Genomic DNA, 25,728 nt, shown 5'->3' with positions numbered 1-25,728 from the left:
AGTGTTTGTGAGTGAGTTGGGTTTAACGCAGCTTGTAACAGTATTCCAGTTATAACGCAGCTTGTAACAGTATTCCAATTATAACGTGGCGTGTCAACTTAATGTGGGAGGAAAGCCCGAAGTGATGCAGGCTTCAGACTTTTACCACTTTGGTGAAACCCACAAGTATGGGTATGGTGCTGACAAACCTAGAAACATAATCAGGGCGAACCAGGATTCGAACCCACAATCATAGGTTTCTGGCGTGCCCAAGTTAGTGTTAGTGCTCAGATAGCGCTGTCGACTGGAGCCATGCTGTATCCATCAAATCATTCCCTTGCAGGGTCACCACACTGTTTTCATAACTTTTTTAAACACTCAAGAGTCATAGATATTGGATCTGTACAATAAAGCCAGCTTCGAGAAGATCCCACATCAACTGCAACCTGTACATATCTTCATGACCCCCCTGACACAACATTGCACAAATCATCGGACATTACACAAATATTATCATTATTCACAGCAATACAATCATTCTCAACATGAACTGATAACCCTCTCAGCTCCTTAGCCAGTTCAGGTGAGCTAACACTTGTGAACAATTAACAGAACACCTTACAGCCTAGTGAGGATTGTTCCAAGACAACTTTGATAAATTATTAATCAAACTGAAGCAAGGTACCAGAGCCCACATGCACAAAATGATCTTAGCACTAAGAATATTGAAGTCTATTTTAGGGTATCTCTGTTAGATTGTAGCACCAAGTTCGCTTTGTGTGAGTGGGCCCAGGTAGTCATTGTTTATTCTGATCCTTAAAGAAAGTAAAGTATGAATTTCATGGATGTTTTGGGCAAGCAATCAGCTGCATCAACTAACATTTTGCATCAGGTAAGTAAGAGTGTAAACAGTTATAATACAATCATTAATTTTCTACACTGTGTTGTGCTTAGAAAGAGGCACAAATTGATAAAAGCATACCGCTACTTCACAAACACAAATGTCAGACCAGCTGATGATGTTGGAAGGATGTCTGGAAAGATCTAACACAAAACTACCATATTGTTGTAAAACTGTAAACAAGATATCTAAGCATACCTCATTTGTGTGAATATTAAAGGCAGAACTTTTTCCTGACAAGATGATATCTAATGTCACCTAACGCTTCAGATAACTGTTTACCCATGGAGTATTGACTCAAATGTTATCATTCACATTTGGTATTTTATAGTTTTCTTTGGGTATTCAATACATTTTACACCTTTGTATCCAGTCTATAATACTGGCTATTTATAAACCAGTTAGTAGACAGTTTATTAATTAATTCTGCTTAAAAGGCTGTTTAAGGAACTTCTTACTTCCTTCTCTATATTTAGTAAGATAAGAATCTATAGATGAACAACTTCTTTATTACGATTAAGAGCGATGTTTCGGTGTAGGTTCTAACACTGTTATCAAGCATGTGATGCTTCCAACTTGATAGATGCTTGATAACGGTGTTAGAACCTACACCGAAACATCGCTCTTAATTGTAATAAGGAAGTTGTTCATCCATAGATTCTTATCCTTACTTAGTACTCCAACTTCTAAATGCCTATCAAAGAAATTCTCAATATTTGCTGCTACCAAATGTGTTAGATGTGGCAAAACTTCACAACAGCACACGTGTCAGTTCCAAAAAGCGAGACGTAGCACTATTGTTAATTATTCACTGCAGTAGTTATATGTAGGCGATGCATGCATTTGATAAGAATCAGCCTACATTGGCTAGTGTTGTTATACTATTGGTTTAAAAAACCATTTCATGGGTATTTGTACGTAAGCAACTTAAATTTAATTTGGTAATGGTGATTTATTTTGCATATTTTAAGCGAACTCACAGCCTTTGGAGCTCGGATCACCTCCAGTAACACTAGGGTTGCATGTTTTAGTTGTACCGATAATCATGCAAATCTACATCAACATAGCCATCACTGTTGAGCTGTCTTATGTTTGTGATTTTAAATTTAATCAAATTATCGTGAAAAAAATCAGATCCCCAAAGAATTAATCAAAGAAATGAAGGCTAATGTATGGTTGTGGGTTGACATATCTGACATATGAACACAGATTGTAATGAAGACATGGCACTAAAAGTAGAAAAGACCAAGGAATCGGAAGTGTAAAGTGTGACTTGAGTTTGTTGCCAAAGTGCTGTACTCCCGACCAAAATACAATATATAATGATATATATCTAAATTACACTGGAAACTTCAGGTTCATGGGACATAGTAAACCTACCCATACATGGATTTTGGTAACGGGAAACAACTGTAGATTCTTTTGTGTTACCGGTAATTTTCATTTCAAAGAATGGTACATGTTGCCTGGAACGGTATGAAAGTATAAAAGCTATGTTAGAATATATACCTGATTTCTGGAAGGATGTGTCCTGTTAAGAGTCTATTAAGTACACACAATAACAAGTTCTGCCTTCAGATTCCAAATGTCTGAACAATTATTAAACAACTGCTTGCTCTGTTGGGGCATGTGGTATTGTGTGAGAATATGTCAGCATGAGTGTGACTGTGATTGTGGGTAGTTGTTTGGGTCATGTGGTTGTGGGTGTTGTGTGAGTGGTTGTGTGTGGTGTTGTGCGGGTGTGAAGGTAATGTACTTGTGGGTGGTATGTGTGTGGTTGTGTGGGTCATGTGTGGTTGTGTGGGTCATGTGGTTGTGGGTGGTGTGTAAGTGGTTGTGTGGGTCATGTAAGTGGTTGTCTGGGTCATGTGGTTGTGTGGGTCATGTAAGTGGTTGCGTGGGTCATGTGGTTGTGTGGGTAATGTAAGTGGTTGTGTTGGTCATGTGGTTGTGGGTGGTGTGTAAGTGGTTGTGTGGGTAATGTTTGTGTGGGTCATGTAAGTGGTTGTGTGGGTCATGTGGTTTTGTGGGTCATGTAAGTGGTTGTCTGGGTCATGTTTGTGTGGGTCATGTAAGTGGTTGTGTGGGTCATGTGGTTTTGTGGGTCATGTAAGTGGTTGTGGGGGTCATGTGGTTGTGGGTGGTGTGTAAGTGGTTGTGTGGGTCATGTAAGTGGTTGTGTGGGTCATGTAAGTGGTTGTGTGGGTCATGTGGTTGTGGGTGGTGTGTAAGTGGTTGTGTGGGTCATGTGGTTGTGGGTGGTGTGTAAGTGGTTGTGTGGGTCATGTGGTTGTGTGGGTCAAGTAAGTGGTTGTGTGGGTCAGGTGGTTGTGTGGGTCACGTTGTTGTGTGGGTCAGGTGGCTGTGTGGGTCAGGTGGCTGTGTGGGTCAGGTGTTTGTGTGGGTCAGGTGGTTGTGTGGGTCATGTGGTTGTGTGGGTCATGTGGTTGTGTGGGTTGTGCAATTATTAAATTTTTCTACTTTGTAAAAATGATAAGGTTAAAATTTTAAAAAGACAGGTTCAAAACATGCTGTTCAAAAACATCATTTTGTTTGCAGGTTGTTGAAAGGTTTTTATTTCGAGGCAATTTTTTTAGGTATTTACCTCTAAAACATCCTTAAATATTGTTTTAAATGTTTTGCCACAAATTTGTAACTACTCTCCAGACAAACTGAAAGAGCTGTTTGCATTGTATAGCTTATTAGTCAGTAGTGTCCCCTTACAGTAGGGAAGCATGCTATTGCAGCTGACAATGTAAAACAACCAAATGTAAAGCCACAGGTACATGTCTGTTATAGAACAAACAGCTTGATGACTTCATAATGCCCTTAGTTTGCTCTTGGGAACGACATGAGTTGCTCCTCGTCACGACAGTTTTAACTAGCACCACTTGTGAACTTTGAGCATCTTCTCAGTTAATGCAACCAGGAAGTGTTGACTGTTGACAGCAAACGTTGTGAGATCCACCACGAAGGCACCTGCTGCAATCCTCTGAAACTGCTGACCACTACTGCAGTCCCATACATGTATCTGGAACAGATACCACAGATATTACATCTTGTTAAATCCTATGCCTCACTAACAAATATATTCAGTCAGATGTTAGTTCTCTCTGCCTCTCAACACAGATCTGAGGACATCCCATTATGGGTCATTTCAGAGACCTTATAATGTGCCCATGCTAATTATCCGTATCATTGGACTATGGTCAAAGGGGAGATAACTCTTGCAAATCCCATTACCATGCCAAGACTATTTGTTCAAAACCACAACAGCAACTCTTAAATTAAAGTCACTGTACAAAATCAGGAGCACAGTTCTGATATCAGTACTGACATTATTGAAAGCATTCAAAACTGGAAATGTACTCACAGCATTAGACGTCTCATCACCAGCACATACAAGCAATTTGTTGGGGTCACTCGGGTTGGGGACGAGAGCAGACTTGGACAACACTGACTGTGTCCTGCCTCCCTGGAAGGAGTGCACCAGGTCACACGAGCACAGGTTGTCTGTGACGTCAGGGTCTGTGCTGAGGTTGCTGCACGACATCTCACACAGCTGGAGCAGAGACGGAGAAATAGAACGATCCGTTTTTTGCAGGTACAACAGCCAAAATTTAGGGAAGAGTAGCATACTGTCAGCCAGTCAACGCACTTCAGTTTCTATATACTGAAGTTGCTTGTGGCTTTCCCGGGTTTGTTTGTCGTTTAAAGCCGCTCTCAGCAATATTTCAGCTATGTGACGGTGGTCTGTAGATAATCAAGTCTGAACAACACACTACAGTGACTGACATCATGAGCATTGATCTATGTAATTAGGATAGTCAGCAAGCCTGACCACCAGGGCCGACTTGCACAAAGCGATCTTAGCGCTATGACTATTGTAAGCCTATGTTACAGTATGGGAGTTACGATCATCTTAGCAGTCCCTTTGAGTATGAAAGAATCAGGGCCCACTTGCACAAAGCGATCTTAGCGCTGTGACTATTGTAAGCCTATGTTACAGTATGGGAGTTACGATCATCTTAGCAGTCCCTTTGAGTATGAAAGAATCAGGGCCCACTTGAACAAAGTGATCTTAGCGCTATGACTATTGTAAGCCTATGTTACAGTATGGGAGTTACGATCATCTTAGCAGTCCCTTTGAGTATGAAAGAATCAAGGCCCACTTGAACAAAGCGATCTTAGCGCTATGACTATTGTAAGCCTATGTTACAGTATGGGAGTTACGATCATCTAAGCGGTCCCTTTGAGTATGAAAGAATCAAGGCCCACTTGCACAAAGCGATCTTAGCGCTATGACTCTTGTAAGCCTATGTTACAGTATGGGAGTTACGATCATCTTAGCAGTCCCTTTGAGTATGAAAGAATCAGGGCCCACTTGAACAAAGTGATCTTAGCGCTATGACTATTGTAAGCCAATGTTTAAGTATGGGAGTTACGATCATCTTAGCAGTCCCTTTGAGTATGAAAGATCAGGGCCCACTTGAACAAAGTGATCTTAGCGCTATGACTATTGTAAGCCTATGTTAAAGTATGGGAGTTGCTTTGTGCAACTGGGCCCTGATATAACAAGCAGGGGTTGCTGAAGACCAGTTCTCACTGTATCTTCACGGGTCAGTGAAGACTTTTGCAGGTTCTATTGCTGACCAATATCCCAACTGGCCCATTATTTGGGAAACATCAATTACACTAACATCAGATCTTTTACGCTGATACGATTCTCTGTGCGAAGATTTGACAACAATTCTACAGGAGGTTGTGTCAGATGAACCATAAGTAGATAATCAGCCAATCAGCATCAAGGCTTCTAAATTCTTGGTAGGGTGAGCAAAGTATTGAGACACTGTATTTTATACACCCTGTCATTTCTGACGGCCATGACATCCAAACATGACATCTGATTGGCACATGAACCTACCTGAGTTGTCAGATCTTCACATGAGGGGTAATCGTATCGGAGTAAAAGATCCCATGTCAATGAGACTGAAGGGACATGGTTCATCATTTTATACATCAATATGAAGCATTTACCACATCTTAGATTAATCATCAGCATTAGTGAACTCATAAAAATCTCAACAAGCAGCATTTGTGATAAAATAGATCAACAAGTATTGATACATGCTTAAAACCCTGAGGCTTGCCAAGGCGTCTTAAGTTGGTTGGTTTGTTGTTTAACCCCGCACTCAGCAATATTCCAGCTAAATGACAGTGGTCTGTAAATAATTGAGTCTGGACCAGACAATCCAGTGATTAATATCATGATCATCGATCCACACAATTGGGATCGATGACATGCATCAAACAAGTCTGCGAGTCTGACCACCCGATCCCGCGTTCTAATGACGAGTGTCGATAAATTTGATATCAAAAGACATGAGGGTGAGATTATATTTATCTTCATAAAACATTCTTTCAACTTTTTTAGTTTGTAAACAGTAATAAGCAGTGTCTTGAGTGTGTAGTACTGCTAACAGCATCAGTTGCAGAGATTAGTGATGTCAATTTATTGTGACTCCATGGCAACCAATGACATCGCAATGGTCTGCAAAACAAAGCATTATGATGCAATTTCACAGCATCAATATCTCGCAGGAGATAATGCTTGATTTCAACCAAGCGGAAGCCAGTTTTTGAGGAAAAAAACATATCTTCCCTCTCAAACTTTAAGTATCAGTTTCATACATTGTGTGACAATGCCGCCCTTGCGGTGTGCGACATACCTGGTGCCTGACCATGGAGTGTTTAGCTGTAGGTCGGAAGCTGGCTAACAGATGGCGGGTGTGGTTATCAAAACTTAAGCTTGTTAAACTTCCTGAAAAAAAATAAAAAATAATGTCAGAGCATACCAGGCATGTGAGTGAGTTGTTGGTGCCAACGGTTGGCTTCACATGGTATAAAGTATAATCAATCCATTCCTAAAGGTTGGAATTAACGGTATGCTAGTCTTTCTGCTGAGTTCACTTAGTGTAGCTGTGCCCATGAAGATAGTGCATGTAGAATCACACATACAGAAAGGAGGCACTATCTGTTATACATCAAGGATTTGACTTGACCAGTTTAGAGGCCAATATTCAGCAGCAAATTCCCAAATTGGAATCAAACATTTCCCAATTGATGCTGTTACAGTTGTAAGTGATGTTATGGTGGAGGTGACTTGCTGACATCACCAGTACAGAGGAAGAAGCTTAATGCTTAGTTTTAGATTTTGCATTGTCAGTACTGTTAAACTTCATTGCTCAACTACAAATGTAACTCTGAAGTAAGGAAAATAAGATTTTATTTAAATATCAAAATTTTGAACAAAAGATAATGGTTTCCCAATTTGCCTTCCAAGGGCACATAGTTTGGAATCCTTGATAAATCTCTGCACATTTGGGGAATAACCAATGAGCTGGGAGGAATGACACATTACTTGTACCAAGTGAAGGAATGATTTTTATCATGAGCCTTTGGCAAGGGACCTGAACATTCAATCACAAGGGACATAGTCCGTAATTCAAAGTTGCTTATTCCATTTATTACTCCTTGACATATTGAGAGAGAAAATGGAGAAAAACATATAAAAAATGTCAAAGCTACAGATAAACTCTTCAATTGAATTAACCATTGGAATACATTATGCAAACACTCAAAGATTATTGGAAATATAAATAATCACACCTTCAACAATTAGGGGTTCTTATCATTCTTTATGTTCACACAAAATCAGAATATTTCTTAATTCATCAACTACTGTGGCCCATCTGCCATGGTATCTACCGGTATCCATTTTGTTGTACCATGGTCAAAGGGGAGACAACTCTTGCAATTCCAACTACCACAGAAGCATCTCTTAAATTAAAGTCACTGTACAAAATCCTTAGCACAAATCAATGTAAGATGTCATATCACCAATGAAACACTGTGACGTAGTTTGTCTACAATTGACCAATCAGCTTTGAGAATACCTTAAATGCACCAGTGCATAAAATGGAAAGTTTTAGGCTAAAAAAATAATAGTCTAGGTTCTCAGGCACCGCCCACATCATCAAAAAGTCTGTCACACGTTCCGTTTTTATTTCCATTATCCAAAATTATATAAAAATCTTTAAATATTCCACGTCTTGAACACACGACCCTGGCAGTTAAATGCTTCAATACTTAAGAATAACATGATTTCCCCAGAAACTGTAGTTAACAAATTTGGTTACATACTAGCTTGAACAACCACCCCCACCTCCCAAAACCCCAAACCCACGCAACAATTTCAAAAGCCATTGCCTGATAACCAATTCTATTCTTTTTCTTAAGCCCTACAAACTTGTATGTATATTGACACTAAACAAACTAAAGATTTCCACACATGATGACATTAGTGAGTGAGTGAATACTACATAATGCCATATCAGCAATCTTGCAGTTATTCGACAAAAGATGTTGACACCCGGAAACTGCACCCACCTTCTAGAGGCAGGAAGTTCAACCGGGGCTGTTCTGCTCCCTTGTTCTCAAAGAAACTTGTTCTGTCCAGCTGTCCCACGACCAGACCTCCTGGTCTGCAAACAATCAAGTTCTGCAGTTAGGTCACAGACACAGTAAGATCTACTTGTTTAGTCCAGAACCCACTTGCACAAAGCGATCTTAGCGCTAAGATGATCGTAACTCCCATTCTTTAACATAGGCTTACAATAGCCGTAGCGCTGAGATGGCTTTGTGCAAGTGGGTCCAGGAGGCTCCGTAATAAAGTTCAGGGTCCAAGGTATAAATATGGGATTAAGGGACATGTGACAAGCTTCACTTGGGTTCCAAGAATTTCCTATTTTTGCATATGCTCCTAAGCTTAAGCCTGGTATAGATGGCGATTCTAATGTTTGATTGAAGAAAATTTACCCACTGACATCCTGAACTTTGAGTATTTTCTACCAGAATAGAAATGTCACTTATAATTATGTGAGATATGATCTACATTTTGATAATTTCATTATTCAAACAGCCTTACGGTTTTGCATCCATAGGAACTCACAATGTAAATTATTAGGGTGTATTTGTATGACTAGAGGATGCCATATTTTGCAAGCCACAAAACCCTGAACAAACATCGACTGCATTAAATGCCTTCCTCACAGACCACAAGACACTGCTGCAGGAGTGTATCTCAGAAATATCATGCAAGACTATGCAGAATTTGGTCCAAGGGAAGGAGAAAGAATTGTACCCAGAGTGACATAAGTAGAGATTTCTGTATCTTGCAAGTTCTTTGGAGACTCATATCCTTGGAGGCGTCACTGATTATTTCATAAGCGGAAAATTAACATTTGAAACACCATTGGTTCCAAATCATATTTTGATGCATCATATACTCATTAACACCTGTAATCCTAATTAAAAAAAAACAATCACTGGTAACGATGATCATAATGAACATCCATTATCATTATTTGAGTGAGTGAGTGAGTGAGTATGGTTTTACGCCGCTTTTAGCAATATTCCAGCAATATCACGGCGGGGGACACCAGAAATGGGCTTCACACATTGTACCCATGTCGGGAATCGAACCCGGGTCTTCGGCGTGATGAGCGAACGCTTTAACCACTAGGCTACCCGACGGCCCCTATCATTATTTGAGCGTCATCATCCCAATCACATCAAGCCATAACCAAACTTTGTCCAAACAAACCAGTGGTCAATAGCATGAGCAGAAATCACTTGACAGCAATTGTCAGACTCAGGGATGAGAATGGATATTTTCTTTTTCAGCTGAAACTTCTTTGCAATGGAGCGTGGTCCATAATTTGGGGGTGTTTATGGGGGTAAGCATCAAATTTTAACAAATTTGTGGTTACTAAAATTCACGGATCGGCGGAAGATTCTCATCCCTGCAGACTACAATCACAACCAATGTCATGACATAAACAAGCCCAATAATTGACTCAATTTACTTGGCTCTTATGACAAGGGACCCGCTTCGTTATGGAGTACCCAAATGGCCTGTTAGCCAGTTATTCAAATATTCGAAGACTGGTTACCTGAACAGTGCAGTGTGGTCCCGGGGTACGTACTGCATGGCCACGACAGGTGACTTGCTGCCCCCTGTGTTGAGCTGTTGGACATGGGTCTGTGTGTTGCGGATGTCGAACTCCAGCACAGAGCCGTTCATCAGACCTGTATAGAAGTAGTTGGGGTCGTCAATGTTCCACATACAGCTCCACACTGGCACTTGGGTGTGGTACCTGCAGACACACGTGAAGCAGTCAGTTGGATGTGAGAGTGTGACTGTGTGATGTGTGTGTGTGAGTTAAAGGTGTGATATGTAACCGTGGGCATGGGCAGTGTTTGGGATGGGTGAGGTGAGGTGAAATAGGGTTTACCATTGTGTTCAAAATAATTGCACTTATATATTATTGCACACATGCATTTGTGTGTGTGTGTGCGTGCATGCGAGCTTGTACTAGTCAAAACTAATGCCGATTTTATAGTGCACGCTCACTGAGATGCCATGCCATTCCATACCCCACACAGACACAGTATACTGACTCCGAGCCGACCATTCCTTCTTTGACCCCCTTAATGCCGAGCGCCAGACAGGGTAACAACAAGCACCATCTTGTAACGTCTTTTGGTGTGACGCAGGTTGTGTTAGAACCTGAGAACTTCCGTTCTCCAAGCAGACACTCTACCACTAGACCACGGACGGATGCGTTGTTTGGGATGGGGGTGGGGATGGGGATGGGGTTCTCGGTGCGGGTGGGGGATGAGTGTGTGAGTGAGTGAGTTGGGTTTAACGCCGATTTTAACAGTATTCCAGTTATATCGCGGCATCGGGGGTGGGGGATGAAGATGAGAGTGGTGTTCGACAGGTGAGTGTGAGCATTCCGTGGGTATGTGAGGGTGAGACGTGATAGGTGGGAGATGGGACTGAGGAGAGAGTTCCACAGCTGTACCGGCACCTCTCCCATCTCAGTCCTATGGCATGCTTTCCTATCATTAGTGTTACGAAGGTGATATTCATTCAAAAGTCTAACAGTGTCATTATTCAATGTGTCCCAGCAGCATTAATAACAATAACACATGTAGACATGTCCTCAAAAAGCTCAACTGTGTCAACCTGACTGTCCAAACCTTTCGTAAGTTTATGACAGTTGAGGAGAAAAATCTACACCCAAATACTGTCAAAAATGCCCCTCATTCGAAGAGACAACTGAGTAGCAGAGAATCTTTATAAGCCATTATCACAGCCAGACTCCAAACACTCCACACCTGAACCTACGGATGGTGGCTGAATTGGGGTTTCACAACAAGCTACATAAAGCCAGAAAATCAGCTTGTCAAAAGGTTTTCATTTGCTGTTTGACACCACAGTCAGAAAAAGACTATATGATGGCAGTCTGTAAACATTCATCTACGCAGCTGAGATACAATGACATGCATCAACCAAGTCAGCAAACCTGACAACCAGATCCCATTAGTTGCCTCTTACAACAAGCATTGGTTACTGAAGACTAATTCTATCCCAGAACTTCACAGGGGACAAGCATTGGTTACTGAAGACTAATTCTATCCTAGATCTTCACAGGGGACAAGCATTGGTTACTGAAGACTAATTCTATCCCAGAACTTCACAGGGGACAAGCATTGGTTACTGAAGACTAATTCTATCCTAGAACTTCACAGGGGACAAGCATTGGTTACTGAAGACTAATTCTATCCCAGATCTTCACAGGGAACAAGCATTGTTTACTGAAGACTAATTCTATCCCAGATCTTTACAGGGGACAAACATTGGTTACTGAAGACTAATTCTATCCCAGAACTTCACAGGGGACAAGAATTGGTTACTGAAGACTAATTATATCCAAGATCTTCAGAGGGAACAAACATTGTTTACTGAAGACTAATTCTATCCTAGATCTTCACAGGGGACAAGAATTGGTTACTGAAGACTAATTCTATCCCAGATCTTCACAGGGAACAAACATTGTTTACTGAAGACTAATTCTATCCTAGATCTTCACAGGGAACAAGCATTGGTTACTGAAGACTAATTCTATCCCAGATCTTCAGAGGGAACAAGCATTGGTTACTGAAGACTAATTCTATCCCAGATCTTCACAGGGGACAAGAATTGGTTACTGAAGACTAATTCTATCCCAGATCTTCACAGGGGTTGTTGGAAGGTACCATCACACTATTGGAACTAATACCCCCATCCTTTGTTGTATTACATACGTTTGTACAACAGTGTTGCTCACGATGCTGGTCATCTTGGCAGTCTTATCCAGACCACAGCTCAGCAGAATTCCATTGTCATATGTGGGATGGAAGCAGATATCCCGGATAGCCTTGCTGTGGATAGTCATGTACTGGGATGTCTTGAAGTCCATAGCACTCAACTAAAGGCATAGAGAAGTAAATACATATTGAAAACATGTCTTAAATAAAACCTTCTTTCTTCAGTTACAGCTAAAGATATACAGCCCAGGTGACAAAACATATCCTTCTTTCTTCACATGATAGTGTTATTCCGGCATCTTGTCAAAATATTTTTCACACCATCATCACCCGTTTCTTCGTTGTTTAACGCCGCACTCAGCAATATTCCAGCTATAACACAGCAGTCTGTAAATAATTGAATCTGGACCAGACAAATCCAGTGATTGACATAATGAGCATCAATCTATGCATTTTTGATACAATGACATGCATCAAACATGTCACCGAGCCTGACCACCCGATCCCGTTAGTCACCTCTTAGGTGTGGTGAGGTGAGGTGAAATTGGGTTTAACATCGCGTCCAAGATTATTGCACTTATATAGCGACGTGCATGTACGTGTGTGTGTTTGTGTGGCTGCTTGTACTAGTCTGGACTGATGCCGATTTATAGTGCTAGCCGACTGAGATACCATGCCGCAATTTAACATGAATACCCCACTCAGACACAGTATACTGACTCCGAGTTGACAAGTCCTTGTTCTAGCCCCTAAATGCCGAGCGCCAGACAGGGTAACAAGTACCATCTTTTAACGTCTTTTAACGCTCTCCGGGTGGACGCTCTACCACTAGACCACGGAGGCGGTTCACCTCTTAGGACAAGAATGGGTTGCTGAAGGCCAATTCTAACCCGGAATCATCACGGGACGCATCACCAATGACCAAAGTTGAGTGCAGAGGATGGTGCCTAAGGGAACTAATAATCATTCCTTTCAATATGAAGTCTCAAACGGGTTACTGAATCTAAAGCAAGAAAACATATGTAAGCAAATTTAAGGCACTTTAGGCAATAATCATACTCTTCAGTACTAAAAGTAAAATCCAAGCGTGCTTTCAAATAGATATATTGCAACATTCTGACCATACCAGGCAGGCTCCACTTGTACAGGCAATTTCACTATTAAAACACACCCACATGCTGGTGTTTCTATTATTTATTGATCAAGTTACTGACAAATCTTTTGCTTCATGAACATAGTGACCTCATCATGAATTTAGAATAAAAGTTATTTACCAAATGTATTTTTGGAACGGCAGAGTTTTCAGATTTAATGACGAACGAACGCTCTAACCACTAGACTACACCACCGCCCCAAATTAGCTATTAGTTATTAACATTAATTGGGAAACTTTCAAATCCATTTTGGGAATATTTAATGACATTTGCTGCAGATTTGGGCCCAAATACTGTAAATTTGGAAATTAATGCATCTCCAAATTAATACGACTGCTAACCCCTAGCCAAAAATGTGACTCAATATCAATGCGACTTCCCGAACCCCATCCGGAGAGGAATGATACATATCCTTACCTTAATCCAACCTTAAGAATCAAACAGCAAATAGCATCACTGCTTATTAGCACTAAATAGAGGACTTCCGTAAAAACAATCAACGTTGTTTTCCTGAAAACAACACACAGTTTATATGTTTATTCTGTTGACTGGCAAAAGGGAGGTTCAAAGGCAAAAAAATAACTGAACTCACAACTGTTCACTGATTGGTATGCGGAGAAGGTGTCAACAAGCTTGACACAAGTGGGCAGAACCCTTGGCGCCAGCAGTGATAACTCACAGGATGCCCATTGTGTAATTCCTATTCTTTGAATGACATTGTTATACACTTGTTACAACTGCTGCTCAATAAACCGTATTTGTGCACATATTCAAGTTGGTATTTCATAAATGCGAAGTTAATTAATGCGAGCCAAAACCACTCGCATTTTTTGCATATAATTCACGCTCAAGTTAATTTCAAGATTTACAGTATCAGCCTCTGAGTATGCCTAGATAATACCTGTACAGACCAGGGGTCCGGAAAATTTAAAATCCCAATGGTTCCATACATAAAAAAATATCCTGCATACCATCTGTACCAAAGTGCTACGCTTATGGTTCTTATAATTTTAAGTATATATGGTTGAAGCTGCAACTAAAATAATATGATACTGGAATATATTATTCCTGATAAAATAATAATTTCCTCAAAATTCTTTGAAGTTGTATCATTGGGTACGTTTTAACTGAATCACCGGTAGATTGGGAGGAAATGTGTGCACAGCTGATTGCTATTTCCGGCTTAGTTTTACGCGAAAATACACAGGGTAATCTTAATCTCTGCATATAAAACAATGCCTTGGAGAGCAGGAAATACATTTTAAATGGTAAATCATCATGTCTAGTGATGTTTTATATCAAATTTCATACTTTTATTGACCAAGTTTGTTATACCTGGGTATTCACCTGAATTCGCTGAAGGGATACGATAACGCTAATCAATTATTTGGACCCCGTTTGTTTTTTAAAATGTCTGGACAGAAAAATTTAATTGTCCGGTATACAATATTTTAAACCGGACATTTGAGATTCCCAATCGGACATGTCCGGGTCATATGACAGTTTCCAGACCCCTGGTACAGACTACAAAGATTGATCTACCAGTACCATCCTCTTTCGTTTACTATCTAGAAACAATTCTATGCCCATGCCAGTGTTACAGATTATTTTCTCCATGTATACAAACAAATTTTTAAGGTTACCTACCCTTGGTTTTAACGAATTACCATTCAGCTAAAATCATCTTGAGAGAGCATCTCACTGGTCCAATCAAATTGGCAGCCTGTACCAGATACACCAGTGGATGACAGCATGAGCACTGGCCCACACCATAACGTCACAGTGATTTTTCAAGGCTAAAGTCAATAAGTGACAGTAGTTTGGAAATTCCAAAAATAGATCTGACGTCATTGTAGTGCTATATTTCCTACCACACATCAGGTCTCTGTCTTTTATCTTCTAAGAACGTAGTGTATACAAAATCCTGAAGAGTTAAAGATGAATCAGGACAAATCTGGGATTCACACACACAATATTATGTCCTCCTGACACAGCGATAGCCTGTTCGTGAAGCCCTCTATAATACCGCTGCCAGCAGTCACAGCTCCCAACAGTGTTAAGTGGCCATGACCATGCTTGGAGTTGAACTGGCAACCGGCTGATCGTTATGGGTACAACTCAGTGACGACTGTTGTTATGCCTGGTATTCTTCCCCTGTTGTCATTTTGAAATTTTATTTGATTTCAACTATCATTCAATTTGTATAGAAAGAATACACAGGGTAAATTGGCTATTTTTCCATTAGTCTGCAATCTCGACCCAATCTGATAAAACAAACCCAATGAAAATTCACCTGGGAAATAGTAAGTGAATCGTAAACATTTTCAAAATTCACTATGATGGCATTCCTGAAGACATGCACTAAAATATAAACGTCACAACATTGGGGGTTAGAGGTCAAATTTCACGGTTAGTGTAATGACAGCTTTCACAATTGTGGCACTGATGTTACCTGCAGTGTAACAAACACCTGGGAAGGAGCTTGGTCTTGACATGACCAAGGGGAAGCAACTCTGCACAGTCTAGCTTAATTAAAGACAACAGTCTTGACAGTTAAGGAGGATATAAACATGGGTTTAATGGCAAACAAGCTTTTCACTTCTTTGCTTAAATAACTCACTTTTTTAATACCAAACCCAGGGAAGAGCGTACTTGAGGAGGGCTGAGACACAATGAGGGCACCCAACGAGGAGCTATACGCCAACACCCGACACTGGCCAGCCTGGAACAGGACACATACAGACATTTAGGTATTGGGTGATTTTGACTGATTTTGGATGTTTATACTCAGCTTACATCAAAACATGTCATAACACTCCTACAGCTGCAGGGATGTTTGTTTGTTTGTTTGTTTGTTTGTTGTTTAACCCCGCACTCAGCAATATTCCAGTTATATGACGGGGGTCTGTAAATAATCGAGTCTGGACCTGACAATCCAGTGATTGATATCATGAGCATCGATCCACGCAATTGGGATCGATGACATGCATCAACCAAGTCAGTGAGCCTGACCACCCGATCCCGTTAGTCGCCTCTTACAACAAGCATAGTCACATTTATGGCAAGCATGGGTTGCTGAAGACCTATTCTACTCCGGATCTTCATGGGTACCACAACAATGTACTTGCATTAATACAATACTCTGTATGACATAACATTTGACATTTAGAAAACTTGTACAAAGGATAAACTTTCTGGCAACTATCCACAGCGAGAAAGGGACTCAGTAATTTGCAGAGCGGCATATTTTGCAATTATCAGTTCAAGTGGGTGAATGAGGGAATTTTATTTAAAGCTGATGCAACATTTAAGCAATATCAGGGCACATGTACAAAGTGCAGCCCAGGCAAACCCTTGGTTCACATCAAGTGCAACTCTCCATGCTGTCTTACAACAGGTACCCGTGAAGATCCGGGGTAGAATGGTCTTCAGCAACCCATGCTTGCCTTAAAAGGTGACTATGCTTGTCGCAAAAGGCGACTAACAGGATCGGATGGTCAGGATCGCTGACTTGGTTGATGCATGTCATCGATCCCAATTGCGTGGATCGATGCTCATGATATTAATCACTGGGATGTCTGGTCCAGACTCGATTATTTACAGGCCGCCGTCATATAGCTGGAATATTGCTGAGTGCGGCGTTAAACAACAAACCAAACCAACCAACCAACAACAGATGCTGGGTACTGTGGCCCAACCCTGCCCTGGAATCCCTGATGACACAATGATGGGCACTGCCAATGTGCATCTGATTTCCGATTCTTCCATTCCTGGTATTTGTAAAGTTGTAACTTTGTTTGTTGTTTAACTCCGCACACAGCAGTATTCCCGCTATACGACGCTGGCCTGTCAATAATCAAGTCTGGACCAGACAATCCAGTGAGCGACATCAATCGTTTGACACTGTGAGAACTGATCCACGCCATTGGAGAAGGATGAAATGTAATCAAGCAAGTTATGGAGCCTGACCAATAGATCCAATAGTTGTCCTCTTACGACCAGTATCGGTTGCTGGGAACCTGTTCTAACCCGGGATGCCCACTGAGTACCAAGTTGTATACATTACCTCCCATATCTTCACTGTTCTGTCCATGACGAACCTCTTCCCTGATGTGTTGACTGTCGTCTGTGTAGCGCCATCTGGTGTCAAAGTCTGGGAGAGACGCTGACCACTGCTCAATTGAGACCTAGATTAAAGAAACAGAATTCTAACAATTTTTTAACTATATTTACCATGATTACATAAGATATTTTCCAAAATATATGTACGCTACCAGAGTTCAATACTAGTAAAATCCTAGATATTTTTATATATTTGTATACTTATAATGCATTACTCCTTAATGCATATTACTGCTTGTTCTTGACAGAGAAAAGAGCTGTGTGAAGATCTTTGCTTGAAGGAAGTTGTTCCAACTAGCTGAGAGGCCAACCCTATAACACAGCTCCCACGTGACCAAGGGAAGTGACGTCACGGATCCTCACATTACTTTGGGGTCCGGAACATCGGAAGGCATCATGGAGAGGCAGCTCTGCGACAGGCGGGTCTTTTTAGATGCAGTAATGCAGGATAAGTATACAAATATATAAAATATCTAGGATTTTACTAGATTGTTTACTTATCCTGCATTACTCCTCAATGTATCTTTATCCGACGGAATCGGTGGAAGGCATACCTTCAGATGTGGACTTTCATCTCAGAACTCTGTTTCCCTCAGCCAGTCCTCAGCCGTGTGGTCGGCAGCAAATAACCAATCCACAGAGGGGAACCAAGAGTCAGGTATGCAGTGTGTCCAGTTACGATGGAGCCATAGACGATAACCTTTCTCAAGTTAAAGTTGTAGACTGACGTACCGAGCTGTATGTGTGGGGCATGAACCTTTTACTCCAGGGCACTTAAGCCAGGGGAGGTCGAGAGGCCGGCTCTGGACTGAAGGCGAGGTCATTGGTGTCTAGAAGTGGTGACCTGTTGGGCCAGTGCTAACGGACCAAAACTGTGCATGCCTTGCACATCCTCCAAAGTGATGTCTCGCAGGTAGTGATGGGCGGAGACTGTGTTGGATGACCCCTCCATGATGGCACGTAAAGAGCAGTTGCTGTGTAGCGCCATGATGGAGGCGACCGCCCGGATCTCATGCGGAGAATGATGGCGCGCAGCCAGAGGGCGATCGTGTTGCGGCTGACTTCCACTTGCGAGATCGCAGATACCGGTACAAACAAGCGTCGTTGTTATCTATGGCATTCCTTGGACCAGCAGATGTAACAACGGAGTGTTCTTACCGGGCACAGAAGCTCTTGTTTTGTCTTCCGCGACCACAAGAAAGTGAGTGAGTGAGTGTGTTGGGTTTAGCACCACTTTTGACAGTATTCCAGAAATATCACGGATGTCAGCTTCATGTGGGAGGAAAGCCCAAACGGATGCAGACGTTTACCATTTTGGTGAAACCCACGAGCATGGGTATGGTGCTGACAAACCTAGAAACATAATCGGGGCGAACCGGGATTTGAACCCACAATCATAGGTTTCTGGCATGCCCAAGGGACTCAAAACCTTGTCTGGCTGAGAGATAGTATCCGCCAGGACGTTGCGACAGCCCGGAATGTGTTGACCTGCAAATGGATCCCCAGATGATCCACCAGGTGGAAGTGAGTGTGAGTGAGTCGTTCCTTGGTTCCGCAGACACCTGTCGACGGTTATGTTCTCCGTCGAGATGGGGAGCCAGGCGTGTCTGAGGGCCTTGTTCCAAGGAGCGAGAGGCAGGATAAGCGCCTCCAGTTTTGGGTTGTTGATGTGCCATAGGCACTGATCGGAGGACCACAGTCCCGAGGTGACCTGTCTCTCTAGTGGTGTGCCCCATCTCTGCAAGGAGGCATCTACGAATCAGTGTAGTGAGGTTGTAAGCCCTGTCAAGGAGACGCTGCCTAAGACATTCGATTCCATCATCCACCACCAGAGAAGAGGTTTGAGGTGATCTGGGCGGACAATGGACACCAAGGGGTCCTGACGCCTTATGTAGGGAGCCAGGAACATCTGGACTGGACGCAGTTTAAACTTTCCCCTGTACGTCAAGTCCCGTGCTGAGGTTAGGAGGCCCAGGAGGACTTGCCACTGATGCAGAGTGCGTAGCTGGTGGAGGGCTGGAACCAGGTGATTGTATGCGCTCCCAACGGTCCCTGGGTACAGAGAGGAGGTTCGAGGTTCGTCTGAAAAAGACCCCCGATGAACTGAAGGCGGAATGAGGGCGTCAACTCTGACTTCTTCCAACCTAACTGGAGACAGAGAGTGAAGTCTCTGTGGCGAAGTAGAGTGACAGTGTCCCAGTGACAGACGTTGTGTATCATCCTGTGTCTGTCTGAGTCCTTCTTGGGGACAAGGAAGATGGGTGACTAGAAGCCCGCTGTTATGGCTGGGGCATGTACAACCTCTATGGCCTCCTTGGCCAGTAGCTGCTGTTGAGTAAGGGGGTAGACATTCGCTATGGGGGACGACTTGAGAGGCGGGTCGTCTGGGACGACTCAGAGCGACTGGTATATGGCAGCATATATGCTCAACCTGTTGTTGGAGGTAGGATAAGACGGTGGTAAGGTGGTCTATCCGGTGCGGATTATCCTCCAACAGGTCCTGGAGGCTCTGGAGGTCGATGCCATAAGCGAGAGTGAGTTGAGGGAGCAACAAATCTCACTTTCCACACAAACGAGTTTGTTGTCTGAAACTTGTACCGAGGTGGGACGGTTGGACCCGGTCATGCGGTGAAGATCCTCGTCTAACTCATAGCTGTGGTCCGCAACCTGGAGGGAGTGGATCAGATAATCGCCTTTCTGCATCGTGGGTTTCTGAAGGACAGAGTCAGTGACAGCTTGCTAAAGTCCTCATAAAGGGCCGAGATCATGTCCTTCATTAAAGGATCCGTTGGGACCGAGGTAGGGCCCAATCTAATGGCGGTCTTACTATCGATCTCTAGGCCAGGGGAAGGAGTGACTGCCTCAAGTCTGCCCGCCAACCAGTCTGCTACCTGGTCTAGTCCAAGGTAATCAGTGGGAGTATCATCATAGCATGGAACGAAGTCACCCTCTGAGGAGTCTGAACAGTAACCGCTAGAGCGTCTGTGGAGTGAGTGAGTGAGTGAGTATGGTTTTACGCCGCTTTTAGCAATATTCCAGCAATAACACGGCGGGGGACACCAGAAATGGGCTTCACACATTGTACCCATGTCGGGAATCGAACCCGGGTCTTCGGCGTGACGAGCGAACGCTTTAACCACTAGGCTACCCGACCGCCCCAGAGCGTCTGTGGACAGGAGAGGAGCTCCTAGATCGGGGAGTCCTGTGAGACGAGCGACTGTCACTCAGATGAGAGGATGTACTGGGTGAAGCCAAGTCCAGGGAGTCACAGGAGATAGACGATAGACTGACGACCGGTAGAAGAGAAGGCGTCTATAGAGGTGTCCAACAAGGCGCTACAGTCGGAGGCGCTGGAGGAGGCACGGGTGTCTGTATAGGCGCTGTCTGTCGGATACGGACTGGGACGTAGGCGGGGGCGCCTGTTGGATGCCATAGCCCAAGGATGTCTGTCCGGTGGACTGGATAGATGCCATCTGATAGGAGATGCATCCCCGCCCGATTATGTATGCTATAATTTGTTTTGAAACAAATATTACGTAAAGCATAGGACAACATACGATGACAAAACAATATACTTATGCTACAGTTTCAAAACAAGTCTTCACTCAGCAAGTGACAAGGGTAATGTGAGGATCCGTGATGTCATTTCCCTTGGTCACGTGGGAGCTGTGTGATAGGGTTGGCTAGTTGGAAAAACTTCTTCAAGCAAAGATCTTCACACAGCCCTTTTCGCTGTCAAGAACAAGCAGTATTATGCATTAAGGAGTAATACAGGATAAGTAACAAATTCAACTTATAGCTTGTAATGATGTAACTACAAATTACTGATTTCAAATATGGACAAGATTAATGAAGTCTGTTGAACTAGCAGACTAGCTACAGTGTATACACTTGGGGGGGGGGGGGAAGGGGGCATAGAGTCCTTGCTGTCTTAAACTACTGTATCTAGGGACCCCCTAAATACTTAAAGCTAGGGTTATAACAGCAAGGATTTATCCAGGATTTTAACCTATGTGCCCTTGGCAGGCAATATGGAAAATATAGCTTTGTTCAAAACTTGGCTTTTTTCGAATTCTTATATTTTTCAATTCAGAGGTGCCGCATTTTAACATTGTATTAAGAGATTGCATTCCATGCAATAATATTAAACTGAGCATTACAACCTCTTCCTATTTTTTCGTCCTGTTATCAGTGAAATACAGGTTATTTCTACATAAAATTAGTTATTAACCACTAGACTACCCCACCGCCATTAACTATTAGTGATTAACATAAATTAGGAAACTTTCAAATCCATTTTGAGAAATTTTAATAACATTCACTGCAGACATGGGTCCGAATATCGGCCTCAAAATGTCTAGATAAATCCCCGGACAGTTTTTTCTGCTTAACTACGAACATAGATCTACCTGTACCATCCCTTTTTGTTTGCTAGCGAACAATGCTATGCTCATGCCAGTGCTACAGATTATTTTCACCATATAAACAAACAAATTTATCATCAGAAAACTTTGGTAAAATTATCCAAAGTATACCTACCCTCCGGTTAAATGATATTTCCATTCAATTGAAATCATCTTAAGAGAGCATCTCACTGGTCCAATCAAATGGCAGCCTGTACCAGGTACACCAGTGGATGACAGCATGAGCACTGACCCACACCATAAGGTCACAGTGACACATTGCGTGGATCGATGCTCATGATATCAATCACTGAATTTTCTGGTCCCGACTGGATTATTTACAGACCGCCGTCATATAGCTGGAATATTGCTGAGTGCGGCGTTAAACAACAAACCAACCAACCAACCAACCAGGTAACCATGGTAACATATTCTGTATCTTTTCACTAATCACCGTACAAAACGGGGGTCAATCAGTCTTCCCTGATGGGCTAGACAATCCATAAAGATTAACCATTATGGAAAAGGTATTCCTGTATTTGATGACAAATGACGCCAGCCACAGATAGGCCAGTCAGAAAACAGACCTTTCAGCTGGTTACTTCAACTGCTGGAGTTGTGTGCGAGCTGTATTCAGCTCTTGTCTGAAGCGATTACACTCCTCCATACAGAGCTGATACTGAAGGCCGGGATGTACTTACCTCAACTGCTGGAGTTGTGTGCGAGCTGTATTCAGCTCTTGTCTGAAGCGATTACACTCCTCTATACAGAGCTGATACTGAAGGCCGGGATGTACTTACCTCAACTGCTGGAGTTGTGTGCGAGCTGTATTCAGCTCCTGTCTGAAGCGATTACACTCCTCTATACAGAGCTGATACTGAAGGCCGGGATGTACTTTCCTCAACTGCTGGAGTTGTGTGCAAGCTGTATTCAGCTCTTGTCTAAGCGATTACACTCCTCTATACAGAGCTGATACTGAAGGCCGGGATGTACTTACCTCAACTGCTGGAGTTGTGTGCGAGCTGTATTCAGCTCCTGTCTGAAGCGATTACACTCCTCTATACAGAGCTGATACTGAAGGCCGGGATGTACTTACCTCAACTGCTGGAGTTGTGTGCGAGCTGTATTCAGCTCTTGTCTGAAGCGATTACACTCCTCTATACAGAGCTGATACTGAAGGCCGGGATGTACTTACCTCAACTGCTGGAGTTGTGTGCGAGCTGTATTCAGCTCCTGTCTGAAGCGATTACACTCCTCTATACAGAGCTGATACTGAAGGCCGGGATGTACTTTCCTCAACTGCTGGAGTTGTGTGCAAGCTGTATTCAGCTCTTGTCTAAGCGATTACACTCCTCTATACAGAGCTGATACTGAAGGCCGGGATGTACTTACCTCAACTGCTGGAGTTGTGTGCGAGCTGTATTCAGCTCCTGTCTGAAGCGATTACACTCCTCTATACAGAGCTGATACTGAAGGCGGGAGTGTGCAGCTTCTAGCTCTGCCTTCCGCCGATGTTCTTTTTCCTTTTCCAGGTCAGCAAGCGCCCGATCTCTCTCTGTGGTGTCCACTGCCTGCAGTGACAAGATAATCAGTGAGATTCTTCTTCTCAGACTGCATCAAGTACTGGACCCACAAAGATGATCATAGATGCCATACTTCAACATAGCCTTATGACAGTTGTAGTGGTTAGATCGCTCTGTGGAATTGGGCCCTGGAATATACTGAACATTCACAACATTGGGAGTGATGCCGCATTACGATACTCGTATTGTATTGGTTGATGCAAACAGATAAAAGTATATAAAATGTGACTTATAACATGGATGACCATACAGTTTAAAATACAATTTTTGGCATAATATGCTCAAGCCACGTTTTGAAAATTGAGTCAACTCTACACAATATGTTATAGTTAGGCTACTATTCATTTACCTGACTATAGAAAATGACAGGTGTCGAATTTTCATGTTTGGTATAACGACTTCACTGTCAAGATAGGAACCGTATTGCAAGGGATCTCTACCTCAAGAAACACAACTAGGTGACAATTGACCAATTAAATAAGGTCTATTCAGATGACCCTGAAGCCCGGAGTTTGTACATTTTCTAAGGTGATATACATATTTTGTCCAGGTAACTAAACTGGGTAACCATGGTAACCTTGATAGACTTTGTGTAGAGGACTCGGATGTCCTGTCTCTTGGCCTTGGCGTTGCACTGCGGGCACTTTCCTCCCTGACCCTTGAGCCACTTGTCGATGCAGCTGTGAACAAGACAATAGTGGGTTGTGTGAAGCAGTGTGTGAAACTATTGTTCACCAGCACTAGCCAGTCAGGCTAGCTGGATAATGTTTTGGTTTTTTTTACTAGCCATTTCAGATTTGATTAGCCATTTTTCTACCCTACCAAGTTCAAGGAAATTAAATGGTATTTCAGTCTGATATCAATATTAATAGTTTGCAGAATGATAGCCAATAGAAACAATGTGATCCATTCGGATACCCCTCGAGAAAAGTCATCTTTTTCTTGTAAGATGAATCACAGGCGATATTACTGTTTTTAGAATCGATCTTATGTTTTAATTGAACATTTCCTTTTTGGGATGCGGAAGGAAGGTTTACTTGTTGTAGCTCACCAGATAGAAAATTAAGCTAGCTAGTCAAGCTAGGACCTACCTAGAGTTTACCTAGAGTTTATTTAAACTTGCCAGAATGAAAAGAAATTAGCCATGTGCTACCAGACAGGAACTTATTTTGTTCACTTGTTTGTTACCCGTAATGTTTTAGCTTATATAACCACTCCTGTAAAAGACTGTGAAAGAAACAAAATTTGCCCAAGAAGCATTTGAGCTTATTACCCAATGACTCACCAGGTGTAATTGTTGGGGCAGCCCCCACCCCCCCGCCCCTCAAATCTGGGATGGCCGGCATGTTATCATGATCTGCTTCCTTTTTTAAACTGCTCGAGGCATCTGTGTACATTAACTATGATAGATGTGATGCACATGAAGCATGTTTTGTAGGACTACGTACAAGGTGTATTTCACAGAGGAAGGAGCGAACACATGCCTCACAGCAGTTTTTGTCATGTAGGGACAACATACTTCAAGATTGTTTTCAAAATAATGTTAACAATAAACATGATAAACACAGATTCTTTCATGAATTTGAAAATTTCTCAATTCTGACTGGAGGTTTCAAATCACATTAACCAAGTAATTCTACAAACGAAACAAACCTATCTTGTCAAACCTATCTTGAAAATTAAACACAAAGTTTGTTAACAGTTATCTTGTAAAATAAGAACTCAAATACAACCCTACAGCACCAAACAAGTCCATCTTAATGAACCCGTGAAGATCCGGGTTAGAACAGGTCTTCAGCAACCAACCCATGCTTGTCTTAAGAGGCCACTAATAGGATCTGGTGGTCAGACTTGCTGACTTGGTTGGATGTCATCGTATTCCATCGTAAAAGGTGACTATGCTTGTCGTAAGAGGCGATTAACTGGGCCGGGTGGTCAGGCTCGCTGACTTGGTTGATGCATGTCATCGTATCCCCATTGCGTGGATCGATGCTCATGATGTCAATCACTTGATTGTCTGGTCAAGACTTGATAATTTACAGACCCCCGTCATATGGCTGAAATTTTGCTGAGTGCAGCGTTAAACAACAAACAAACAAACAAATCATCTTAATGAGGCATCACGCACATACCTTTGACCAAACAAATGACCACATCGGAGAGAGGCCAGTCTATGGCTACCAGATGTTGTCCAGGGCTCAAAGCAGATTGGACAGCACTGAAGGAAAGAGCGGAGATTGTAGTTTCTAACGATACATTAAAAACAAGGACAAGGTTTTCAAACATATATATTCCTACTTCACCGCTGACAGTTATCTGGGAATACGAGATGTCAGCTACCAACAGTCCTGCTGGTGAATACCGGCTAT

General features: G+C 42.5%; 1 protein-coding gene across 1 annotated transcript in view; it reads right to left on the bottom strand.

Moving 5' to 3' along the window:
• Nucleotides 1-1,201: 1,201 nt before the first annotated feature.
• LOC124135400 (E3 ubiquitin-protein ligase RFWD3-like) overlaps nucleotides 1,202-25,728 on the bottom strand; it is a 31,650-nt gene continuing 7,123 nt past the window's right edge. The window contains exons 6-16 of the mRNA XM_048386062.1: nucleotides 25,492-25,577; nucleotides 23,937-24,039; nucleotides 23,169-23,347; nucleotides 17,318-17,438; nucleotides 15,872-15,973; nucleotides 12,095-12,258; nucleotides 9,895-10,098; nucleotides 8,330-8,424; nucleotides 6,610-6,701; nucleotides 4,254-4,442; nucleotides 1,202-3,911 (exon numbers count right to left, since the gene is read on the bottom strand). Of these exons, the coding sequence (XP_048242019.1) occupies nucleotides 3,762-3,911; nucleotides 4,254-4,442; nucleotides 6,610-6,701; nucleotides 8,330-8,424; nucleotides 9,895-10,098; nucleotides 12,095-12,258; nucleotides 15,872-15,973; nucleotides 17,318-17,438; nucleotides 23,169-23,347; nucleotides 23,937-24,039; nucleotides 25,492-25,577 (1,485 nt within the window). The 3' untranslated portion in view covers nucleotides 1,202-3,761. The remainder of the gene's footprint in view (nucleotides 3,912-4,253; nucleotides 4,443-6,609; nucleotides 6,702-8,329; nucleotides 8,425-9,894; nucleotides 10,099-12,094; nucleotides 12,259-15,871; nucleotides 15,974-17,317; nucleotides 17,439-23,168; nucleotides 23,348-23,936; nucleotides 24,040-25,491; nucleotides 25,578-25,728) is intronic.

This window comes from Haliotis rufescens, unplaced genomic scaffold, assembly GCF_023055435.1.
Source record: "Haliotis rufescens isolate VD_foot unplaced genomic scaffold, xgHalRufe1.0.p SCAF_6, whole genome shotgun sequence".
Taxonomy (NCBI): domain Eukaryota; kingdom Metazoa; phylum Mollusca; class Gastropoda; order Lepetellida; family Haliotidae; genus Haliotis; species Haliotis rufescens.
The sequence above is the reverse complement of the archived record's forward strand: the minus strand, read 5'-3'. Positions and strand labels throughout refer to the sequence as shown.